This window comes from Neomonachus schauinslandi, chromosome 14, assembly GCF_002201575.2.
Source record: "Neomonachus schauinslandi chromosome 14, ASM220157v2, whole genome shotgun sequence".
NCBI classification, from domain to species: domain Eukaryota; kingdom Metazoa; phylum Chordata; class Mammalia; order Carnivora; family Phocidae; genus Neomonachus; species Neomonachus schauinslandi.
The window spans coordinates 27,492,339-27,517,142 of NC_058416.1; the positions used below are offsets into that span (position 1 = coordinate 27,492,339).

General features: G+C 44.2%; 1 protein-coding gene across 1 annotated transcript in view; it reads left to right on the top strand.

Moving 5' to 3' along the window:
* Positions 1–935: 935 nt before the first annotated feature.
* Positions 936–24,804, top strand: part of PSTPIP2 (proline-serine-threonine phosphatase interacting protein 2) — a 46,789-nt gene continuing 22,920 nt past the window's right edge. The window contains exons 1-5 of the mRNA XM_021686207.2: positions 936–1,028; positions 12,883–12,983; positions 16,570–16,647; positions 19,628–19,662; positions 22,648–22,754. Of these exons, the coding sequence (XP_021541882.1) occupies positions 936–1,028; positions 12,883–12,983; positions 16,570–16,647; positions 19,628–19,662; positions 22,648–22,754 (414 nt within the window). The remainder of the gene's footprint in view (positions 1,029–12,882; positions 12,984–16,569; positions 16,648–19,627; positions 19,663–22,647; positions 22,755–24,804) is intronic.

Below are 24,804 nucleotides of genomic sequence, written 5' to 3' on the forward strand. Positions count from 1 at the left end.
TATCCAGTGGATACAAATTTTGCTTTGCAGCATTTGCCAGTTTCCATCATGTAAGAACTCCGTCTGTGGCCAGTTTCAAACCACCAACGTGACATTACTCAGGGGGGAGCTAGGAAGAGGTATGCAGAATTGGTCCTCACTGGGGTGAGCTAGCTCTAGTATGTCACTACTCCCTTACCTAAGGGAAACCTGGCTCCCGTTATTCATAGTATATTTACTCATTTACTCAGGACCTAAGACACCAGAAAGTAGTTTCAGAATTGCTAACCAATAGCATTACGAGAACCAAGCTAGAGTTTAATGTGTTGACTTCTTTTGGCCTTAGGCTGAGAGTACATTATCAGAATAGGGTGTACAAAAGTTACTCGGGTTGGTCGTACCTCCCTCTCCTTCAGTGTGGTGATTTTATTCATTCAAATGAGGTTAGGTTCGCTTCTTTCTCTTTGTGTTCCACTCTAGAGGTTTCTCCCTTACTCGCACGTTTCCAGCATTTCCCACTGTGTAAAATGTTAACAAATTTCAAAAGTGAGAACAACTTAAAAAGGTGTGCCCAGAGAAGCATCACCTTCCCCCACTCCTTCTGTCCCAATTCCACTCCTCTCTTGTCCACTCTGATCTCACTTACCCCTTGTACGTGACTAATTTCATTAATTTCTGGTTTGTTTTTCCTGTTTCTTTTTGTACAAATGAGCAGATAAGATATATTTTCTCATTTTCTTTTCTTTCTTAATGCAAAAGGCAATATTCTATACAGAATGGCCACAGAGTCTGGAAATGTGTATGCGGTTGTTTTATTTTTTGTAACTGACAATCCTTGTTTACATCTGGGGCATGTTAATGGCAGGTTTATTCCATGAAAATTAGACCCATGAATCCCTCAAAGCAATGCAAAGGTGCATGTGCGGGGGTTGACAGAAATGCTGTATTAATAAGCCATGTTCATAGCGGTTTTGCAGAACTTATTGAACTATGCATTGCCAGTCAAGGACAACACGTTCAACATGTCATATGATGTCATCGAACACTTTGTAATGTAATAGCAATGAATCATTTATTTTGTAATATTTGTCTGTGTTTCCAGACTTTGTGACCACACTGCAGTTACCCTCCTGCCCTTTGCTTTCTTTACTGTAAAAAATATAGACTGGAAGCCAACCCGTATCAGTCCTTAGTGATAATTCTCATTCTTTTTTTTTGAAAGATTTTATCTATTTATTTGAGAGAGAGAATGAGAGAGAGCACGAACGGGGGAAGAGGTAGAGGGAGAGGGAGAAGCTGAGCAGGGAGCCCGATGCAGGGTTCCATGTGGTGCTCCATGTGGGACTCAATCCCAGGACCCTGGGATCATGACTTGAGCTGAAGGCAGATGATTAACTGACTGAGCCACTCAGGCGCCCCAATTCTCATTCTTTTTTTTTTTTTTAAGATTTTATTTATTTATTTGACAGAGAGAGACACAGCGAGAGAGTGAACACAAGCAGGGGGAGAGGGAGAGGGAGAAGCAGGCCCCCTGCCGCGCAGGGAGCCCTATGTGGGGCTCAATCCCAGGACCCTGGGATCATGACCTGAGCCCACGGCAGACGCTTAACCGACTGCGCCACCTAGGCGCCCCAGTGCACTTGGGTTTTAAGTCACAGTTAGAAAACCTTTTGCAATGTTTACTTCTTTTTTTTAAAGATTTTATTTATTAGACAGAGAGAGAGCACAAGCAGGGGGAGCAGCAGGCTCCCCACTGAGCAGGGAGCCCAATGCGGGGCTCGATCCCAGGACCCTGGAATCATGACCTGAGCCGAAGGCAAACTCTTAACCAACTGAACCACCCAGGCGCCCCATGAATGTTTACTTCTAGTACTTGCAGGTCTCATGTTTTTTACCTTGAGATCTCTGATCCATTTTGAATTTATTGTTGTGTATGGTATGGGGTTTGAATCTATTTTTATCATTTTCTAAATGGCTAACAGTTGCCCCAGCACCACTTATGAAAAAGTCCATTTTGCCCCAGTGATGTGAGATGCTACCTTTAGCATACATTAAATTTCCATGTGTACTTGCATCTATTTCTGGACTTTATATTTTATTCCACTGGTCTGTTTGACTATTTCTGCACCAGTCCTGCAGTGTGTTAATTATGGAGGCTTTATAATATGTCTAAATGTCTGGTAGGGCAGGCTTCCCTTCAGAACTTTTCCTTCTCAGTATTTTCCTGGCCACCTTTGCAGTTTTATGATTTCCGTATGAACTTTAACCACATAACAGAAAACTTGTTGGTATTTTCACTGGGATAGCATTACAATTACAAATTAACTCAGAACTGACATTTTTAGGACTGTGAGTCATCCTATCCAAGAACAAAGACTATCTTTCCATGTGTATTATATCCTCTGCAAGTAGAGATGTATTCTTCCCAGTTCTGGAGGCCAAAAGTCCAAAACCAGCATCACTAAGATGAAATCAAGGTGTCAGCAGGGCCGTACTGGAAGTTGCAGGGAAGAATCTGTTCCTTTTCCTTCCCAGCTTCTGGTGGCTGGCATTTCTTGGCTGGTGACACATCACTCCAGTCTCACCTCCGTGGTCACATGGCTTTTCCTTCCTGGTATCAAATCTCCTTCGGCTCCTTCTTTTAAGAACATTTGTGATTGCATTTAGGGCCCACCCAAATAATCCAGGATAATCTCCCTATTTCCAAGATTCTTAATGTAATCATATCTACAAAGACTTGTTTTCCCATATAAGATAAAGTTCATGGAGTCCAGGAATTAAGACCTGGGTATCTCTGGGGTCTGTTATTCAGCCTACCACAGGCATCTATGGAGAAAATCATGATTTTTCTGTTTAGATTTCTTACAGTGTTTTATTAGGTTAATAAACTTCCTGATAGTAAACCAATTTTTCATTCCTGGAGTAAATCCCACTTAGTCATGTTATATTGTCTTCTGAATGTGGCATTGGATTATTTTTGCTAACATTTTATAAAGATTTATTTATTTATTCAAGAGAGGCATGGTGGGGGGAAGGAGTGAGGCAGAGGGAGAGAGAATCTCAAGCAGACTCCTCAATGAGCACGGATCCCGATGACAGGGGTCCGATCCCAAGCTGAGACCTTGACCTGAGCCAAAACCAAGAATTGGTTGCTCAACCAACTGAGCCACCCAGGCACCCCTATTTTGCTAATATTAGAACATTTTGATTAATATTTATAAGTGATATTGGTCTGTAACTTTCTTTTTTGTACTCCATCAAGTTTAAATATTATGTTATTCTTGCTTTACAAGATGAATTAGGACATTTTCTTTCATTTCCAATCAATTTTGGACCTTAGGAATACTTTTTTCCCCTGACGATTTGGTGGAATTCCATTCTCCTGTGAAAACATCCAGTTCTGTTGCTTTTTTCTGCTCCTTGATTACTTTCTGTTTCTTCTATGAAAATCGGCCTGTTTAAACTTTCTATCTCAAATGAGGTCAATTTTGCTAAACTGTATTTTCAGAATAGGCTAATTTACCCTTTTTTTTTAATGTCTTCTAAGTTTGCTGTCTAGAAAAATCTCTTACCTCAATATTTAAAAAGATATATATTCTGTATTTTCTTCTTACATGTGTATGATTTTCATGCCTAGACCTTTACTTAATCAGGTATTTATTTTAGAGTATGATGTTAGAAAGGGGTCTATATTTAATTTTTGGCAAAATGGACAGTCATTGTCACAATAACATTTATTAAATAAGCCATCCTTTGCTTTCTGGTTTCAAATGCTTCCTTTATCATATATTAAATCCCCTGTGTGCATAAAACCATTTCTGGACTGTTATTTGTATTTTGTTTACCTGAGTATCAATTCTCAATGTCAGTACCACACTTTTAAAATTTTTCTTACTTTACGCTGCTTTTTATATGGTAGGCTAAGTCCTTACTCATTACTTATCTTTCTGACATGTTCTGGGCTATTTTCATTCACCTACTCTTTTTAGGTGGGCTTTGGAATGAAGTTAAATTTAAAAAGAAACCCCACTGAGATCTTGATTCTGATTGAAATGATTTTAACTTTATAGATTTACTTGGGGAGAACTGAATCTTTCCCGTATGAGATTTTTCCATCTGGGACTAGGATATGTTTCTAGACGTATTGTGAATTTTGTCTGTATTTTTTGGTAATGTTTTATAGTTTTCCTTCAAAAAGGCTTATTCCTAGGTATTTTATAGTCTTGTTGGCATTGTGAATAGGACTTTGTGTTTTAAGTTATGTTCTTACGTGGTTATTATTGACATATACGAAAGCAAATGCTTTAAAAAAAAAAAGTAATTCAGTTCCTAGCTTTTTGCTTGATAAAATATCTGGTTTTCCAAGTAGATACTTGTATATCTAGAAATCATGGCAGTTTCTGATAGTTTTGCCTGCCTGGAGTGAGAAGGTGGGAAGGGTGTTACCCTGGAGGTGAAGGGCATTTACAGGGCTTTAGAACCGTGCATAACCTTTATTTCTTTCAGTTTTTACTGTGGAAGCTCTGATGGTACCTAGGGTCAGTCGCCTGTTGCTGTTCTGGTCTTCATGTCCTTGCCAGCAGCCTGCTGCTGGGTGGAGTCCGCACCATTTGGGGCTTTGGCACAAAAATCAGCATCAGCTGCTCGGCCTGCACTGAGAGCAGGGGAGGGCACTGGCCGGGTTCCCGTGGCCTTCACACACCCTGCCGATTTTCCATGGTTGCTTCAGATCCAGCCCTTGCTGAGTTGGGCTTGAGGGTTTCTGGGGCTTTCCTGGGAAAGTTTGTGGAACTTCTCTTTTGCATGGGTGGGAATACTGGCTTCTGTCCTCTGTCCATCTAGCCCCATTCACTTTTTTTTTTTTTTAAAGATTTTATTTATTTATTTGACAGAGAGAGACACTGCGAGAGAGGGAACACAAGCAGGGGGAGTGGGAGAGGGAAAAGCAAGCTTCCCACCAAGCAGGGAGCCTGATGCGGGGCTCGATCCCAGGACCCCTGGGATTGACCTGAGCCCAAGGCAGACTTAACGACTGAGCCACCCAGGCGCCCCGCCCCCCATTTGCTTTTTATATAACAGAAATTCCTACAAATCTCCAGCTTCCTCATTGGGCTCTTCTCTACTTTCCATTGTGGTTATGGACCGTTTGTTAGTGGGGCTGGCGAACACATGGGGGAGAAACAAAAGACCTCAAAAAAAAAAAAAGACCTTTAAGGGATGGAGGTAGGGAGAAAGACTTCAGATTATTAAAGCAATTTTATAGAAAATTTAGAAAATACAGAAATAGTAAGAAGAGAATTGCTTTCCTTTTTTTAAAAAAGATTTTATTTATTTGAGAGAAGGAGAGAGAGTGGGGGGAGGGGCAGAGGGAGAGGCAGAGAGAATCTCAAGCAGACTCCCTGCTGAGCACGGAGCCCAGTGCCGGGCTTGATCCCACAACCCTGAGATCATGACCTGAGCTGAAACCAAGAGTTGGGTCTTAACCCACTGCACCACGCCAGCGCCCCAGAAGAGAATTGCTTTGAACATTTTGGAATCCTTTGAACATTGGAATCCTTCCAATCATTTTTTTTTCTGATGCAAAGGTTTGGCATTGCACAGGAGGTACTCTGTGGGCTTGCAGAGCACCGCTGGAGTGGGAACTGGGGTGGGCTTCATTCTTGTCTTCAGAGTCCCCTGTTATGGCTTAAGAGAGGGCTTAAGGACACAACCATGAGATGACTTTGACTTTAGGTTTTAGGAACACATGGCTGAAAACAGCAGTTTCCTTATCTCATGCTGAGGTCTCTCTGACACATTCCTGCTGCTTCCTCTGATGATGACATACTTATTTTTGAATAGCTCATAGGCTACGTAGGAAAAAGTTCACACAGGTCCAAATACATATGCTTTTTTGTTCATGTGGCCTGGTCTTGAGAAATCTGAATGCGTCTCCCTTCATTCCTTTAGTCTATGAAGCACTTGACAAACTCAAAGCACAGTATCTCATTTGATCCTTACAATCATCCCCATTTTACAGCCTTGTAAAATCACACGAAGGGAGACTGAGCTCTTAGCTCAAGGTCACACAGCTGGCACAGTAGAATTTGGACTCAAACCCAAGCATGGCATGAAAGCCAGGGTGTGCCCATGTAGAATTGCTGGGTGGGGGCGGGATGCCTGGCTGCCTCAGTCGGCAGAGCCCCTGACTCTCGATCTGGAGGTTGTAAACTGGAGCCCCACCTTGGGTGTAGAGATTACTTAAAAATAAAATCTTTAGAATTGCTAGGAAGTGGACTGACAGAAAGTTAGCTACAGTCCTCGTCCTCCAGGAAGAGAGCTGTGTGGTCAAGTGGTTTACGGATATAGACTTTGATCCTCAGTTTCTTGTCCTATAAATGAAGATAACAATGATACCTGTGTTATAGGATTGTTACAAGGATTAAACAGGACATTCCATGCGTAATAGTTGGTATGCTCTTTGGAATAGAGCAAGCATTCAATGAATATTGGACCTAATTTTTAATATTAATTAACAATAATTAATCCTTATTTGCTGATAAGGTGAGTTTGAACCATTTGGTTTTACCTCTTTGGGTAAAGGAGATACGAAAGAAAGTAGGAAAGCAAGGTCCAGGTGGAGAGCACAGGGAGCTAACAGGAATGCCTCCTTGGTCCGTATCCCACGCCGACTGTCGCGGTCTAGCTCTTAATGAATGACAGAGATTTGGATAATATTGTTGGTTAAGGGTTAACATTTTTCATTGCGGTTGGAGGCAGTGGTCAGGAGACCCTCACTTCCTAGCGCCTTATTTTCTCCAGCTGTAAAACATGGAAATAGCTCCCGCCTCGCTGTGTTTCTGGACCTTGCGGTGGACCCGTAATGCAAAGTGCGCCCGGCCGATGCGTCACACGCCCGGTGGCCGCCAAACGCAGCCTTTGTACTGAACGCCAAAGTCAGCGGCCCCGCCCCCTTCTGGTGGGGCCCTCCAGAAGGCATCAACGCTGATTTGCATTTTTTACTCAAAGAGGTTTCATAACGAAGTGCAAGCCATGGAGTCGTTCTCTGCCCTCTTCGTGCCCGTTCCCAGCAGTGGTTCTCCTGCGTCCCGCGTCTGCCGTGCGCGTGCGTCCTGCTTTCCTCCGTGTTCAGCGCCTCTGCGCAGGAACCCTGATTGTTTTCTTGTCTGTCATCATTGCTGTGGCAGCTGTTCTCAAAGGGCATGAAGTCACTTGCAAGGAGTGTAAACAATGGAGATTCCCCACGCTCAGAACCGGCGGGTCTGGGTGGGACCTGGGGGTCTGCCTGGGTGATTCCCCCATGTAGAGAAACCGTGTGTAGCAGACACCGTGACCGATAGGGTGGCCGTGAGATGCAGCACAGAACCAGGCGTGGGGACACTCTGGCGCAGCACCTGTAGCTCGGATGGCAGCTTTGGAAGCTGCAGGTCCTCTCTGCTTTCCCTCTGCCTTCATCCTTCTGTCCAGAGGCCCCATGGGGGAAAAGGAGCCAGGGAACAAGTTCTCAGAGGCCCCTGCAGCAGGGGGCTCAGCGCGTGTATGTGCCTGGACTGAGTGAGTGGAATCAGACCTGAGTGTTAGGGGGTGGGGAGCTGGTGGGCAGTGGGGTTACCCTCCACCAGGCAGCCCGCAGAGACTTCCTCCTGTGAACCCACAGCCCCACCTGGTCTGGGCTGCCTGCTACCATGCCCAGGAGACTGTTAGTCCTCTTCTTTGGTTCACGTGTCGGCTGATGTGGCACCCATGTGCTCACCGCTGGATCTGACAAGTTTTTTGTCTTTAAAAAAACTGAAATGCCGGGCGCCTGGGTGGCTCAGTTGGTTAAGCGACTGCCTTCGGCTCAGGTCATGATCCTGGAGTCCCGGGATCGAGTCCCGCATCGGGCTCCCTGCTCGGCAGGGAGTCTGCTTCTCCCTCTGACCCTCCCCCCTCTCATGCTCTCTCTCTCTATCTCATTCTCTCTCTCAAATAAATAAATAAAATCTTTAAAACAAAACAAAACAAAAAACTGAAATGCCTTTGTGGTTTAACTATAACCCATTGGTTGAAACCTGAATGCTGTTTACCTCTTTGTAGTTTGAGCATCATGAAACCTTACGTTCTGGGTCTTGGGGAGGTTTGTTGGGTGCTTGGATCCGCTCTCCCTTCTTTTTCATCTCCCTGCCCCGCCCAGGACTCCAAGCCCAGGTCCACTTCTAAGGCTTAGCTTCCTCTGTTCCTTCTACTGACTGCCTCCTGCCCGTTCTCCCTCTGCATCCTAATCCATTTTTTTTTCACCTTTTAATTTTATTGAGGTGTAATTTACATAAGATAAAATGCCTAGGTCAGTGAGTTTCGAAAACTGCACACACCTGTACAGCCCACACCTCTCTATAGGATGATCTTGATAGGACTGCAGGTCACATGGGTGTATGCTTTTCCATCGTTCCAGGAAATTCCCTGAGGGGCCCTTCCCACTCCAGCCTCAGTTTCTCGCTCAGGCAATCACTGTTATCTATTTTCCCATAGAAATAAGTCCTAGGACTGCCTGCCTGTCCTAGAATGTCGTGTCAATGATATTACACAGCACATACTTTTTGTCCCTGGCATCTTTCACTTTTGTAAGGTTTCTGAGATCCATTCATGTGGTTTCATGGGTCAGGAGTTCTGTCTTTTTATTGCTGAGTAGTATCCCATTGTATGAATATACCACGCATTGTTTGCCCTTCATCAGTTGTTAGACATTTGGGTTGTTTCCAGTTTTGGGTTATTGCATCTAACACTCCCATGACAATTCTCGTGCAAGTCTTTTTGTGGACATACGTTTTATTTTGCTTGGGTAAATGCTGAGGGGTGGAACTTTGGGTCATGGGGTATGTATATATTTATCTTTTCGAGAGATCACCATTTTTCAAAATGTATCGTTTTTATACTCCCATCAGCAATGCATGAGAGTTCCCGTAGTTCAGCATTCCTGCTTACATTCAATGTTGACTTTTTAATTTTAGCTGCTCTAGTGGGCATGGGCATGAAATAGATATTACTGTGACTTTAATTTGAATTTCCCCGGGAAGGTAAGCAATTTTTCATGAACATTTTTTCTTGGTCCATTTCTGTGTCATTGTGTTCCACTACTTTTATTTCCTTCCTTCTACTTACTACAGATTTCATTCATTCTTTTTTCCTAGTTCCATTAAGTGAAGTCTTAGATCATTAATTTTAGAAACTTTTTTTTCTCATATAAGCATTTATAGCTCTAAGTTTCCCTTTAAGCACTATTTTGGTGCATCTCATAAATGTTGATATACCATTTTCTTCACTATCAGTTGGTTTGAAATATCTTCTGATTTTTCGTGTGAATCCCAGTCATTCTAAAAGACTCAGTTTAAATCTTATTTCTTCTCTTTCTGATGACCCAAGCCTAATCTTTCTTCTCTACCTCATTCATTACATATTTTCTCTTTATAGTCTTGTATATTGTTTTAATCTCTCATTTTCCTGTGCATGCACGTTTATTTTATGTAATTGTCTTTTACTGACTCCCTAAGTGAACAATAGGCTCCTTGGTCGCGAGAACTCTAATGAGGGCTTTGTAACCTTGTTAGTATCTTGTATGTAGTTGACATATAATTAACAGACATTTCTCAAACACCATTAATGTGGAAGCTGCTGTGGGTGATAAAAGTTGGGTGTAATCCAGAAATCTTGACGAAGTTAACTAATTTTTTAAAAGATGTTAACTAAAGACATAAAATAATACAGAATAAGAGCCAAACAGAGGAATGGGCATTAAACACTCTGGGTAGTCAGAAGAGGAAGAGACGACTGTAGAGGGATTACTTGAGGAAGACTCCAGAGAGGAAATGGGATTTGAACTGGCTCTGAAGCAGAGGTGAGACTTAAGTGAAGAGGAGGAAATGGCATTCCCACTGGGGGCGGGGGCGGGGGCGGGGGAGGAGCATGTGTAAAAGTCCTGGGGTAGAAACATAAACTGTTCATTTGGAGGTCAGGGAAGAGACCAGTGTGGGAAAAGCTGGGGGAGGGAAGTCAGGGATATTGTGTAGAGGGCTCCGTTTACCCAGCTGGGGATATTGGGGTTATGGGGTTATCAGTTCTGATGGCAGATTTGTGATGCCATCTCGGTGCTCATGCAGTCTTCTGTCGTACTTGGCCTCCAAACCCTTGGGGGTTTCCTTTCTTGGTCGCCTCTGTATCCCAGTCTCTGCTCTGAAGCAGCAGTTCTGTTTTTTTAAGGCTGACAGCCAGGAGTCCTAGTGATCTGGTGTGTTTCCATGAAACCCCGGTCTATCTCCAATCCTTCCTGCCCAGCCCAAAGAGTGTCTGCACCTTTCATTAAGAAAAAGGAAAGTACCTTTTTCAAATGAATATCATAAGACAGAGAACCCAAGTGCTTTTTCTGGGAAGGGCAAAGCACTTCTGTCTACAGACCAGCATTGACTGTGGCCCTGTGTATCCATGCATTCACTCATTCACTCCAGAGTCTGTTTTCATCCTTCTCCTTGGATGCATCTGGCTGGAACACAAGAGGCATTTTCATCCTACAGATTTTTACTGCAGACCTTTGGTGTGCATCATATGAAGCTAGATGGTTTGGTTGGTTGTGTGTGTGTGTGTGTGTGTAGGAGTGGCCCCAGACTAGGAAGAAGCTGCAGGAACTTGTGAAGGGTTGGGACAGCAAGGTTCCTCATGTGGTAGATACCGAACAGCAAATTCAGAGGCAGGGCGCTCTGAGAGCCCAGGGGAGGGGGCATCGGGGCTACTCAGAGGAGGCTTCCAGAAAACTTGGGGGTTGAGGGGCTGGATTTGGATTCAGGAGGGGATAATGCAGACATTGTCTTAGAGTTGCTGCTGAGCACTACATTGCAGGTGACTGTAAGAAGCCTACCTGGCTGAGACAGAAGTGTGTATGGAGGGGTGGGGAGAGGAATGAAGCTTTGGTGGAGGTTGTTTCCTTAGGCTTCCCGAGGCCTAAATCTATGCTGAAACAACAGCCAGAATTCATAGAATTAAAGGCATTTCTTACTTAGATGTAATTATATGTGTAGAATTGACTATTCCGATAATAATCCATCTTTAAAAATGCAGTGTGAGGGCGCCTGGGTGACTCAGTTGGTTAAGCGACTGCCTTCAGCTCAGGTCATGATCCTGGAGTCCCTGGATCGAGTCCCGCATTGGGCTCCCTGCTCGGCGGGGAGTCTGCTTCTCCCTCTGACCCTCCCCCCCTCATGTGCTCACTCTCTCTCATTCTCTCTCTCTCAAGTAAATAAATAAAATCTTTTTTTTTTTTTTTTTAAAGATTTTATTTATTTATTTGAGAGAGAGAGAGAGCACATGAGAAGGGGGAGGGTCAGAGGGAGAGGCAGACTCCCTGCTGAGCTGGGAGCCCGATGTGGGACTCGATCCTGGGATTCCAGGATCGTGACCTGAGCCGAAGGCAGTCGCTTAACCAACTGAGCCACCCAGGCGCCCTAAATAAATAAAATCTTTAAAAATAAAAAATAAAAATAAAAAAATAAAAAAAATAAAAATGCAGTGTGAGTTATGGCCAGTTAGGTTTCTGAATGCCACGTTAAATCAACCTCAAGCCTTGGTCCTGCTGGATCTCCCTGAGACCCTGTCTGCTAGGCCAGGCTGTGTGAGTGGCAGCAAATGGAAGAGAGAAATTCTGCTTCTCTGGTGCCCGGGGCTAAGTAGAGAGGTGTCTTCAGGAGTCCCCCAGTCACCACCAAGGGCAGAGTGGTACCCCCCTCAGCTGACTGGGGGCTGGGAAGGGGTGATCACCTGGACTGGGCTGGGGTGGGTGAGTTCAGAGCTCCCCAGGGCATACCCCAGGGCAGCCTAACTAACCTCCCTAAGGGACTGGAGTCTGAATCTGGCAACCTATTGTATGCATTTGGACGTAGAAGCCAGGGAACCAGCCTCATTAGGGGACACTTTAGGGGATATTCTTTAGCCCCTGACTGGTTGGTTTAAGGGGCTGAGGGATGTTGATTTTAAAAATATACTGTCTCTGGGGATACTGCTTTGGGGACTTTTTTTTTTTTTTTTAAAGATTTTATTTATTTATTTGAGAGAGAGAGTGAGAGAGAGAGCACATGAGAGGGGGGAGGGTCAGAGGGAGAAGCAGACTCCCTGCCGAGCAGGGAGCCCGATGCGGGACTCGATCCAGGGACTCGATCCAGGGACTCCAGGATCATGACCTGGGCCAAAGGCAGTTGCTTAACAAACTGAGCCACCCAGGCGCCCTGCTTTGGGGACTTAGATAGCTTCCTCCAACCTCAGAGCTCACAGTAGAATAAAATAGTATAGATTGCTAATTTAAAATGAAAAAACACATTCCTATCTCCCCTCCCACCCGAACTGGAGCCAGCCAGTGACCATGTGGTGGGTCATGCTGGGTCCCCTTCATGTTTCCCGGTGGGAAGCGGGCCCCCTCTCCGCTCCTGGGGCCTGGCTCCTGGCTCAGAGCTGCTTGCCCTTTTGTAGGGATACCCTCAACTCTCCCCCTGCAGACCAGGCTTATTGGTTGTGGGAAGAGACATCCGTGTCAAGCTCTGTGACAAGTTTAAGGACAAAGGGAAAACTGTGTAGCCCTGGTTCTGGTTCTGGGTGGGGGCCCAGGGAGGGACAGAACCCGGCCAGCTCCCTCATCCATGTGTTCTCTCTGTCCCATTACTTCCTGATTCGTGGCCCTTTAGTTTCATAACTTTGACAATTCTGCCAAGGCTGCATACACACTTAACTTCTTCTAGTTTGTTCTCTTTGGTCACATGTCTTGGAGGTGAAGTGCTTCAGAAACTTCCCACTGCTGGCTTCCCCCCTGTGCTCTGCCCTGTGCACTCTGCAGGCCTGGGGCTGCCGTCCCCCCTGTCCCCGCTCTGACACAATGTCATTTCTCACCAGAGCTCAGACATCCTCAGCACCACAGGCTACGACTGCATCATCCAGCACCTGAACAACGGCCGCAAGAACTGCAAAGAGTTTGAAGACTTTTTGAAAGAGAGGTACACGCTGTTCTTCCTTGAAGACGGAGGGGGAGACAAAGCACTCCCACTCAAAGGAACCATTTACTGCTTTCTGTTTGTCTTCAGGGGTTCACAGGTCCTCTGCTCTAGGTTATGGGATGATACCCAAGAAGTAAATGATACTTCTGTCCTGAAGTTCTTAGAAATCATTGTGACAGATGAGATTTATGAATGAAACAGCAAACAAATTATCATAAAATCCAGTGAGGTGATACGCATAGCACTAAAAACCTCATGGGAGAGGGAGATTGTGAAAGACCGGTATAAAGAGGGGCAGACAGGACCTTTGAGGGGCCCTCGGAGGGTGGTGTGGATTTGATAGATGGAGGAGTAGCTAGGTGTCTGTGGGAGGACAGCAAGCTTGCAGGTGGAGATGAGCATGACTTACCTGATTCAGAGACCCGGGTGGGGTGGGGTGGGGTGGCCATGGCCACAGAGCAGTGAGAAAGAGGGGGGTGGGTCACAGCATTCCAGAGGGCAGGGGGTGTTCAGGGCAGTCCATGCCAGTTTAGAGGATTTTTCCTTTCCTTTTCTTTTTTTAATAGATAGGATTTTTTTTTTTAATTCCATACTTAATGGGGTAAGTTAGTTTTGTGGAAAATCTTATCCCACCAGAATACTCAATTTCCCAGTGATTCCGGATGAAGGAACACTGTAGAGGGATCTTTGGCCAAAGATCAGGGTTGTTGCCAGGACCCAAACTAATGAACAGATTCTATTTGTTTTTTTTTTTTTTTTTTTTTAAAGATTTTATTTATTTATTTGAGAGAGAGAGAATGAGAGACAGAGAGCATGAGAGGGAGGAGGGTCAGAGGGAGAAGCAGACTCCCTGCCGAGCAGGGAGCCCGATGCGGGACTCGATCCCGGGACTCCAGGATCATGACCTGAGCCGAAGGCAGTCGCTTAACCAACTGAGCCACCCAGGCGCCCCTGAACAGATTCTATTTGTAACACAGTAAGTAAAAGGTTTATAACTTGGAGATCCAGACATCAACGTGTTTTTCCATCAAGTGTTTTTATTTTCTTCTCGAGAGAACATTGGGTAACATCACACTTCTTTTTTTTTTTTTTTAAGATTTTATTTATTTATTTGGCAGAGAGAGACACAGCGAGAGAGGGAACACAAGCAGGGGGAGTGGGAGAGGAAGAAGCAGGCTTCCCGCCGAGCAGGGAGCCCGATGTGGGGCTCGATCCCAGGACCCTGGGATCATGACCTGAGCCGAAGGCAGACGCTTAACGACTGAGCCACCCAGGCGCCCCAACATCACATTTCTATGGTTGTCCACCCTGGATAATGAGGCCTCTCTCCCTAAACTCTTTGAAAGTCCCCAGGGAACTGGAGCCCTGACACACGGTGCATATCAGGAGGGGTGGGTGGGGAGAGGTGTGTCCACTCTCAGGCTCCAGGGAACTGGTCACTGCACCTCCTCCTTTGAGGGACCAGCCTCCCTCTTCTACCCAAGCTGGTTGGCAGTGGTGACACCAAGTTACACCTTTCCTTTCTCCTAATGGGCACCGGAGGTGGGCTTCCTCCTTTCTTCAGCAGAGCTCTGACAAGGTAGCCGGCAAACAGGCGTTTCACAACTGCAAGATACACAGATTGCAGAACATCCCTCGCTTTTTGTGTTCCTCCTCCAGGTAGGGCTTTTATACATTTTCTCCTGGGAGTGAACTAGCCTTGCCATACATCTATGAGGAGCCATTGTCTACTGACTGAAGCTTCTGCTGCCCAGGCAGGACCATCCAAGAGACCCCTGACACAATGGGGATGGGGATGGAAATCATTGGTGTCCACATTTTTTTTAAATGTAACCCTCAGTAAGAAATAAAATAAAAATTAAAAAATAAAGTTTTTTAAAGAAAAAGGAAATAAAAAAAATTTACACTGCCACCCAGCACACACATGCATAAAACAAAAGTTTAACAAACATCACTGCCCTATTATTTTATTCAATTTTATTTAGGGTTTTTTTTTTTTTTTTTTTAAAGAGACTGAGAGAGCACACAAGTTGGGGGAGCCAAGAGAAAGAGAAAGAATCTTTTTTTTTTTTTTTTAGGATTTTATTTCTTTATTTGAGAAAGAGAGCACACACATGAGAGAGAGAGAGAGAAAGAGGGGGAGAGCGCATAAGCAGGGGAGTGGGAGAGGGAGAAGCAGGCTTCCTGCTGAGCAGGGAGCCCGACGTGGGGCTTGATCCCAGGACCCTGGGATCATGACCTGAGCTGAAGGCAGACGCTTAACTCCTGAGCCACCCAGGCGCCCCTAAAAGCAGGGTTCTACAGAACATCCCAGTTTGAGGTCTTCCACTGGTTAACAATGAAATGAACCTATTTTTTTTTTTAAAGATTTTATTTATTTGACACAGAGAGAGAGAGAGCACAAGTAGGCAGAGCGGTCAGCAGAGGGAAAGGGAGAAGCAGGCTCCCCACTGAGCAGGGAGCCCGATGCAGGGCTCGATCCCAGCACCCTGGGATCATGACCTGAGCCGAAGGCAGCCACTTAACCAACTGAGCCACACAGGTGCCCCTGAAATGAACCTATTTTGTCCCTGGTGCTCAAGCCCATGGACTCTCTCACCCCTAGAACCCCGGATGGGGCCAGCCTACAAACCAAGCTCCTGATATGAGCAGGAAACGAGGAATATAAAAATGAGGATCATCATCCTGCAGCGAGTAGCTAGAGGCAATTAAGTGAGATTATATTAATAGCTGCCAGTTATTGAAGGCTTGCCAGATACATATATAAGCTACCATATATTTTGCATACATTATCTTGTTCATTCTCCTAATAACCCTGTGTGGTAAGTTTTATCATCCTTATTTTACAGTTGAAGAAACTGAGGCTCAGAGAGGTTATGTAACTTGCCTAAGGTCAGACAGCTAAGAAAGGATAGATCTGGTTTCAAACCTAGGAAACTCAGGTCCCGGAACGCACTGCAGTGTTCCTGCTGCAGTACCTGGGACACTGTAACTGATGGGAGAATGGGGATATTTGGCACATTAGACAGACCATACTACACCAAGTAACGATCTTTTGTTCTTGTGAGACCTGCCAGCTGCAGAGTTTATATTCTGTCCCTCTCGTTGCTACAGTTTAGCTGCATCTTTGAATTGACTGTGAATGAGGAACTCTATAGAATGGCTAAAAGGATACCCCTCGAGAACATGGGAAGAAAGGTGGGCCTTAGGAGTGCGGCATTTGGTGGAAGTATCTCCTACGCCACTTAAGTATATGTATATAAATATAAACAAAAATCAATTTTTGGTATATAAATCCTTGGGTCATAGTTTTGAATAGTTAGTCTGTAATGCCCTAGCCTGTGCTGGTCAGGGGGCCATGTCTGGTTTTCCCGTGATGTCCAGGCTGGCGACTTAGAGGTGAAGACCACTGGTCTTCTCGCAGTTCTTCCTGTTGAGTAGAGGGACTTCTGCATTTTAGAGAATGGTGTTATATCTGAGCTTCTCCCGTCAGAGGTGCAGTTTTGCCCTCAAGGCGAGTGCCATGTGTTTTAACTAAGAGTCAGCACCAAGAAGGACTCAGAGCTCTCTCTTCTGTTCCCCTTAGGGCATCAATTGAAGAGAAATATGGCAAAGACCTTCTCAACCTCTCCAGGAAGAAGCCATGTGGACAGTCGGAGATCAAGTAGGTGCCACGCTTCGTTCCAGGTTCCTGGTGGACCAGTACTGCCAGGAGCCCCCATTGCTTCAGCAGACAGAGCTGGCCAGTGGGGTGACGTGTATTGGGTGAAAACAGTTTATAATTGTTTTCTCCCCCTTATTTCCAGTTATGAAAAATACAGAAAAATAGAAAGAAGGCTCCAATGAACTATGAAGCCACAACCCATTAGTAAAACTTTCTAGATTTTCTTTGAAGTCTTTTTCTATGTATACTTTTTCATCAGGAAGATTATACTATATGTAATTTTATACTAGACATTTAATAGAAGGGCTTAGGCACATGCACACATGCATGCACGCTGTTTGTGACAACTCTGAGAGATTGTCTTTGCACCATTTTATAGTTCTCACCAGTGATGTGAGGTTTCTGTACTTATTTATTCTTCCGTCACTCACTGAATACAGATATGGCTTTAGGAACACTCTCTCATCTACAGGGCTGGTGGCTTCATGGGCGGTCATACAGGCTACTGTATTGATATTTATTGAGCTCTCTGATATTTAGCAGAATGAGTCTGACCCAAAATGATATATATATTTTAAAGATTTATTTATTTATTTGAGAGAGAGAGTGAGAGTGCAAGCATGGTGGGGGAGAGGCAGAGAGAGAAGGAGAGAGAGAATCTCAGGCAGACTCCCAGGTGAGTGTGGAGCCTGGTGTGGGGCTTGATCCCAGGACCCTAAGATCAGGATCTGAGCCCAAACCAGGAGTCAGACACTTAACTAACTGAGCCACCCAGGTGCCCTGATCCAAAATGATATTTATTATATTCTTAGACATCTGACCTATAACTTAGTAGATTCATAGAGAGCCTCTAGCATCGTTCTCTGTGTTCTGTGACAAAAGCCAGTCAGTGTTCCTTCTTAGAGTGTACCTCAGAGTGAAAGATGCAACGGGAAATGATTCGTGGCAACGGTGTCTCCAAGGTCGATATGAAAGGTCATTTGGGGGGGCGCCCAGGTGGCTCAGTCTGTTAGGCGTCTGCCTTCAGCTCAGGTCATGATCCCAGGGTCCTGGGATCGAGTCCTGAGTCGGGCTCCCTGCTCAGCAAGGGGCCTGCTTCTCCCTCTCCCTCTGCCTGCCGCTCTGCCTACTTGTGCTCTCTCTCTATCTCTCTGTCAAATAAATAAATAAAATCTTAAAAAAAAAAAAGAAAGGTCATTTGGGTGACTTCTGTTTCTGTCACCTCTAGGATGATCTTTAGGAAGGGGCCCTCGATAAGAGTGCAAGACTCGCTTCTCTGTGGACTAGTTAGAACTTTTCATCTCCTGGACCACATTGAGAGACTCAGGTCTCTAATGGGCCGCATTAGGGTTTAAGGCCAAAGCGCTTATTTAAAAGGGTGGTAGAATATTTTCTCTTCCCACAGTGAAGAACACTAGGGAGAAGAGGAGATGGACATTGCTAGGCCACTACCCTCAACGTTCCGATTCTCTCTCCGGATTGTCATCATGTCCTGAACAAGGGAAATAGCAATTAAGTGATGATGGGAGACAAGAAACCTAATGACAAACAAAAGAGAGATTTGGACTGCCTTTTTAGTGGCCCTTCAGCCAGTGGCTTAGGGTGGGGAAAAATTTTAGACCCTGAACAATTTGTGGGTAAGGCTAGATTTCAAGTCCACAGCTCGCCATGGAGAAGGACTTCCGGTTGTACCTGCTGCCATAACCCTCTGCCTTTCTTACTAATTCCAGTAGTAAGTCTGTGCTTCAGTGATGCTCATTTGTCCTTCTGGACCACTGGCATACTTGTTTGATAGGGACACTTTCTAGTACATTGTGTTCCTTGAAAGATTGTATCATAAGATGGGTAAGGTGAATGGAGAATGTGCAGTTACGTTTTTCTACTTGATATCCTTGTAATAATTGGAAATGTTTGTGTGAGAAAAGGCATGGAGAAAGAAGAATCCTTTCTTTTGGGATAAATGAACAGAGCAGGAAAAGTGAGAGCTAGAAGTGGCCAGCTGGAAAAGACGAGGGTTTTTACTTTGCAAAATAGCAAAACTTGCCACACACATATATACATATAGGAAATGATCCATGATCTTTTGCTGTTGTGGCTGGGGGACCATGAATTCACAGAGTTCCATTCCTACCTGAGTGGCTGGAATGAGCCCAGTGAGATCTGCTTCTGTGAAGGCAGCCTGAGCAAGAACATTCCCAGGGCCAAGTGACCCCAGAAGGAGGTTTACTTAAAGAAGTATAGGATGGGGAGAATTCAAACCATAGGCAAGGGGGTCTCCAAGGAAGGAGGAGCCATGGGCCGGAAGAGGATGGGGGAGATCAAGAGAAGGTGTGAAAAATGAGTCAGGGTCTTTCTCCACTGAAACCGTGAGGTAATAAATGTGTGTTGTTTTAGGCTGCTAATTTTGTGGTAATTTGTTATTCAGCAATAGAACACTAATACAATGTGTTTAATGTCTGTCTCCCCCATTGGAGTGTGAGGTCTGGGACTGTGTCTGTCTTATACCATTGAATCATTAACATCTGCCACAACACCTGGCTCATAGTTTATGTTCCATAAGCACAAATGATTGACGAGTGCATGAAACAGGGGGCGATCAGGAGCCAGAGTTTGAACCCTTCCTTTATTGGCTTGTATTCATATTTCTCATTATCATATCTTACCGAAGGACCGGTATTCTTATGAGAAAGGGACCATAACTCCTGTAATACCATTGGGGGAAATGAAGCATAAGGAATTTTGGCATCTTGCTGTACCCGGGTGGACAGTGGAGAATGTATAATGCTTGTGCCTGAGATTGAGAGAGTAAGAAAGAGGAAAGTGAATGGCAAAAGTCTTGATTCTTTGTGGTCTTCCCAAGCTCACGGGCAAAGTTGAGCTGACAGGCCATGAGATGCGGGCAGAGAGAAGCATGCCGTGGCATTATAAGATTGCACAGCCAATTTCCAGAACTGAAACTATACATGTGCTTGTTTTTTAGCACCCTGAAGCGGGCCCTGGAAGTCTTCAAGCAGCGTAAGTGATTCTCTAAACTGTGTTTGCCGGCCCCGGTGGGTGCTGGGTCTGTCTGTCACCAGCAGTGGGTTTTAATGTGAACAGCAATCTCATATTCAGTGAGAAAAAAATTAGAGCAGCTCCCAAGATGAAAAGGAACTCTGCAGAGTTGAAATGAGGAGGAGAACCCATCCTGCACACCCTCTCATCATGGTGTGCATTTGACTCACTTAGAGCTGCAGTTCTCACACTTGAAATCCAGGGCAAGACCCTGGCACTCTGGTCTTCAAAGGGTCCTGTCCAGTTCGTTCTTTCTTTCTTTCTTTTCTTTTTCCTTTCCTTTCCTTTCCTTCCCTTTCCTTTCCTTTCTTTTCCTTCCCTCCCCTTTCCTTTCCTTTCCTTTCCTTCCCTTTCCTTTCCTTTCCTTTCCTTTCCTTTCCTTCCCTTTCCTTTCCTTTCCTTTCCTTTCCCTTCCCTTTCCTTTCCTTTCCTTCCCCTTTCCTTTCCTTTCCTTCCCCTTTCCTTTCCTTTCCTTTCCTTCCCCTTTCCTTTCCTTTCCTTTCCTTTCCTTTCCTTTCCTTCCCCTTTCCTTTCCTTTCCTTTCCTTTCCTTTCCTTTCCCTTTCCTCTCTACACCCAACATGGGGTTTGAACTCACGACCCTGAGATCAAGAGTCACATGCTCTACCAGCTCACCAGCCAGGCACCCCCCACTTCAGTTCTAATAGTCCCCAGGCCTGTTACCCAGAAAGTGCCTTTAAGGCTTTCTGTTCTTCATAGTATGGGGTGCTTCCAAGCTAAGGATTTTAACATGGCATCATAGATATGATATGTGCTTAAAGTGTTTCTACAGCTAGTTGACTGGTTCTAGATGTTTGTTAATGTTAGCTAAATAGGTATTCATCTTAACTTTTCCATAGAAGGTGTCTTCCCTCTTTAACCACCAATGACTACATTTCTCAAGGTGGAAATATTTTTTATGTTTCATGTTTCTTAGACACCCTGCTAGGCTAAGCATGTGGCCCAAGGGAGCTTCAGCCTAGGCCGGGTCTCCTAAACCTGTATACTTGTTCATACTTGACTTATTTTCTTTTTTCCCCCAAAATAATTTTATTTCCCTCTTATTAAAAAAATATAAACATATATATATTTTTCTTAAAAATTCAAACAACTAACTAGTTAGACAACTAGCAAGAAGATGGTAAACATTTGAACTTTCACTTCCTAGTGATAAGCAGTTATTGGTGAATATGACTCCAGATGTTTTTATGCAATTAAACTTATATGCAAATGTATCTATTCATGTAAGTGAGTAGGATGATAACTGTGGGAGGGGTTCAGACTCTATGGGGTGGGGGCAGAGCCTATGTTTTAAAATCAATTTTAAAATGAAATTATCAATGTTTTAATCATGCTAGCGGTTTGGTATATATCTCTCTAGACCTTTTTCTATGCATTTATAATTCTCTTTCTCTTTCTTAAATTGCAGACACACACACACAGAGACATGAGTTTTTGTATAAATGAGATCATACTATACCTAGCTCTCTACAGTCTGTTTCTCAACAATATTATCTAAGCATCTTCCCATTTCAGTTCATATAGATCTGCCTCATTTTTTCACATTTGAAAATTTTGAGGGGCACCTGGCTAGCTCAGTGGAGCATGTGACTTGATCTTGCAGGGTTGTGAGCTGAAGCCCCACATTAGGTGTAGAGATTACTTAAAACTGAAATCATTATAAAAAAAGGAAAGAAAGTTTTGATCCTACAAAATGCCAAACTTCTTCCAGAAAGGTTGTACTGATTTTTCCTTCCACCCAAAGTGCTGTTTTTCCCCATGCTTACCGATACGAAGAATTTTCACATTTTAAAAAATTTCCCCAACTGAAAAGCAAAAAATTATAGATTACTGGGGTTTCAAGTTTTACACTTTTTCCATTAGCTTTAAGGCTGAATACATTTCCAAATATTTATTGGCCATTTAGCCAATCTTTAAAAAATGTCATGTTCTTTAACCAATTTTTATACTGGAATATTATTATTATTATTTTTAAAGATTTTATTTATTTTTATTTTGAGAGAGAGCGAGCACAAGAGGGGGGAGCGGGAGAGGGAGAAGCAGACTCCCTGCTGAGCAGGGAGCCTGATGTGGGTCTCGATCCCGGGACTCCAAGATCATGACCTGAGCCGAAGGCAGTCACTTAACCAACTGAGCCACCCAGGCGCCCCGGAATATTTATATTTTTATTTTGATTTGTGAAAGCTCTTTTAATATAGCTATTTCCTCTTTGTTATATAAATTGCTAATATTTTTCCAATTTGTCATGTATCTTTGAACCTTGTTCAAGGTTGTTTTGACACACACAAGTTTAAAATTTTTTCTTAGGTCAGATCTGTCAGTCTTTCTAGCTTTAATGTCATGCTTCAATTTGTTTTCTTAGAACAAGTAAAATAGGAATTTTTTTGGTTGTTATAAAGATAAGCCATGCTCCTTGCAAAGATCTTAGAAAATTAGGGGAAGAAATCACCAGTCATCATTCTATCTAGAAATAACTATTGATAGCCAAAATTTTCACGTGTGACCTTTCTTACAAATGCTCAGGCTCATGTTAGAGATGGAAAGACTGTTAGAGTCATCTAATGAGAAATAAGTATTGAATTTGAAATTGTAGTGGGTTTCGTGATGTCTTCTAGCACATAAGCTCCATGAGCTGGGGCCTTGGCTGTTTTTCAATTCAGCCCTGGGTACTCACTAGGTGAGTGACAGCCAATGGTAAGAGGCTAAGCTAAAGGTTTGCTAGCTTTGGTCTTGGTGGCCAGGGCAATGCTGGGCACATGCAAGGACTCAATAAATGTTGGTAACCTAGTGAAGTAGGATAATTTTACCATTAGCTCCAGGATTTTGTGAATATGTTATGTGTGGTTTTGTATATTTGAATTCAGACATATGTAGATCCTGCTTATTGTTTTTTGTTTTGTCTTGTTTTTTTAAATTCTTCTTGCAGAGGTAGACAGTGTGGCCCAATGTCACATTCAGCTTGCCCAGACTCTAAGAGAAGAGGCCAGGAAGATGGAAGAATTCAGGGAAAAGCAAAAGCTACAACAGAAAAGGGTAGGATTTGTGTATGTGTGAAGACATTGGTTTTCCTATGGCACAAAACTCCAGGCTTGTTTGTTCATCAAACTCCTTGGCTCATTCCTGCCTTCATGCAGCTATGCTCTTCTTTTAACCAACCTATGAGATTATTTATTGGGAAACCACATGGAGACCCCATCTAGATGGTTATGTCTCTGTGCCCATTTGCACCCAGTCAGTTCTCTTTGAATTCTTGCAGGATTCAGGGGTCTGGCCTGCCTTCCTCTTCTTTTCATATCTGCTCCCACTATTCAGACTGTGACTGACAAGGGGGAGCCCTCTGTCTTCAGTAGAGTCTGAAGGCATTTAACCTAGAGGGCTCCCAGATCACACTCCTCCTCCTGGACAAAGCAGTAGGGGAATGGTAAGATGTGGAAAAGACTCACATTCTCCCAGAGACCATGAAGTTCAAACACCTTATTTTACAAATAGGGAAACTGAGGCCCTGGGAAATCCAAGTCCTTTTTGTCTTCAAAGCAGGTGTACATAAGCTCTTTTCCATTGATGGGATTTACTCTTGTCTGACTACATGGAAGGAGATGGGAGTAAGCAAGAGTTAATAAAACTGCCAAACATTTGAGAAGTTATAAGGATCAAGAAAAGAAATCCAGATTTATGGTAGTAAACTGTTCCTTAGACTAGACCAGCCACTATTCTGACTCTCTTCTATTTTGTTCCTAAATGACTTATATATCCAGGTTGGCCTGGCAGCCAAGTAGGGCCCTTCTACAATTTCTTTTTTATATCTGGTCTATAAAGTTGGAACCTCAGCTTCTTATGGGGGGCGGGGGACAAGCTCTTTCCTATTTGGCATCCAAAGATTTCCAGCCGGATCTCCCCAGACAGCTCTGCATGGACTTTTTGGAAATCCATCCTCATCCTGGCTCCTGACCATCTGGAGGTCATTGTCAATAGTGTGTGTATCCAGTAAAATGTCCAGCTGTTAAGGCTCATTCTATCTGTACATCAATCTCAACAACTTTGCCTATGGTTCTAAGTCAGAGTCTAATTCCAGCTTCTTTGGTGACCACTTGGCATTTGGAGTGGGTGCAGCATCTTAAAAGCCTGACTGCCTTCATCTGTTGTCATTTCCCGAGCTGCTCTTAGAGCTGTGCCTCTTGTGGGGAAGAAAGGGCGGACACTAACATGTAAGGAATGCCATATCGAGTGGTTTCATACACACTCCCGCTTCAGGTATCAGGTTTGGGAGGTGCATCTGGCCTCAAATACTTTTCAGAACAGAAATAATATGCATCTTACACCCACCCATTGGATAGTCACACTGTTTCGTTTTGTTTTTTTAAAGATTTTATTTATTTATTTGACAGAGACAGAGATAGCGAGAGCAGGAACACAAGCAGAGGGAGTGGGAGAGGGAGAAGCAGGCTTCTCGCAGAGCGGGGAGCCCGATGCGGGGCTCGATCCCAGGACCCTGGGATCATGACCTGAGCCAAAGGCAGACGCTTAACGACTGAGCCACTCAGGCGCCCCAGTCACACTGTTTTTTGCTGACATTGCCAGCCCTGCCCACCTACCTAGAGGAATAACCATTTTTCAGAGGCAAAATGCCTTAGATGATCAGAGTCGATGCATATATGATTTCCAGGAAGAGGAGCAGAGGGTCATTTCATCATGTTTCCAAGTGCCTTCGGTAGCTTTGGTCATTTCAGGGAGAGTTCTGTTAATTTTGCAAGGCTTCTGAAACTTCCCCTCCTAACCAAGTTACAAAGACCAGATTCTCGTAGCTTGAAGAATGTGTTCCGAATTCTGTTAAGTAATAGAGGAGCCAGGGTTCGATCCACTGCTGTCATCCCAGTTCCCTATATCCTGTGTGCTCTCTGCAGCAGGAGAGTGCCTTCTGAGCTTTCTTGGAGAAGTCCAAAGTTTATTAATAAATTTGCAGTTACTTGTGTCGCGGTGAACTCTGGGTTGTGCCACTTCTGTTTTTAAATACATTTTTTTAAAATCAAACTTTGGGAGAAAATGTGTCAGTGTTAACTTCCCATTTTCACTGGCCCAACCCTGC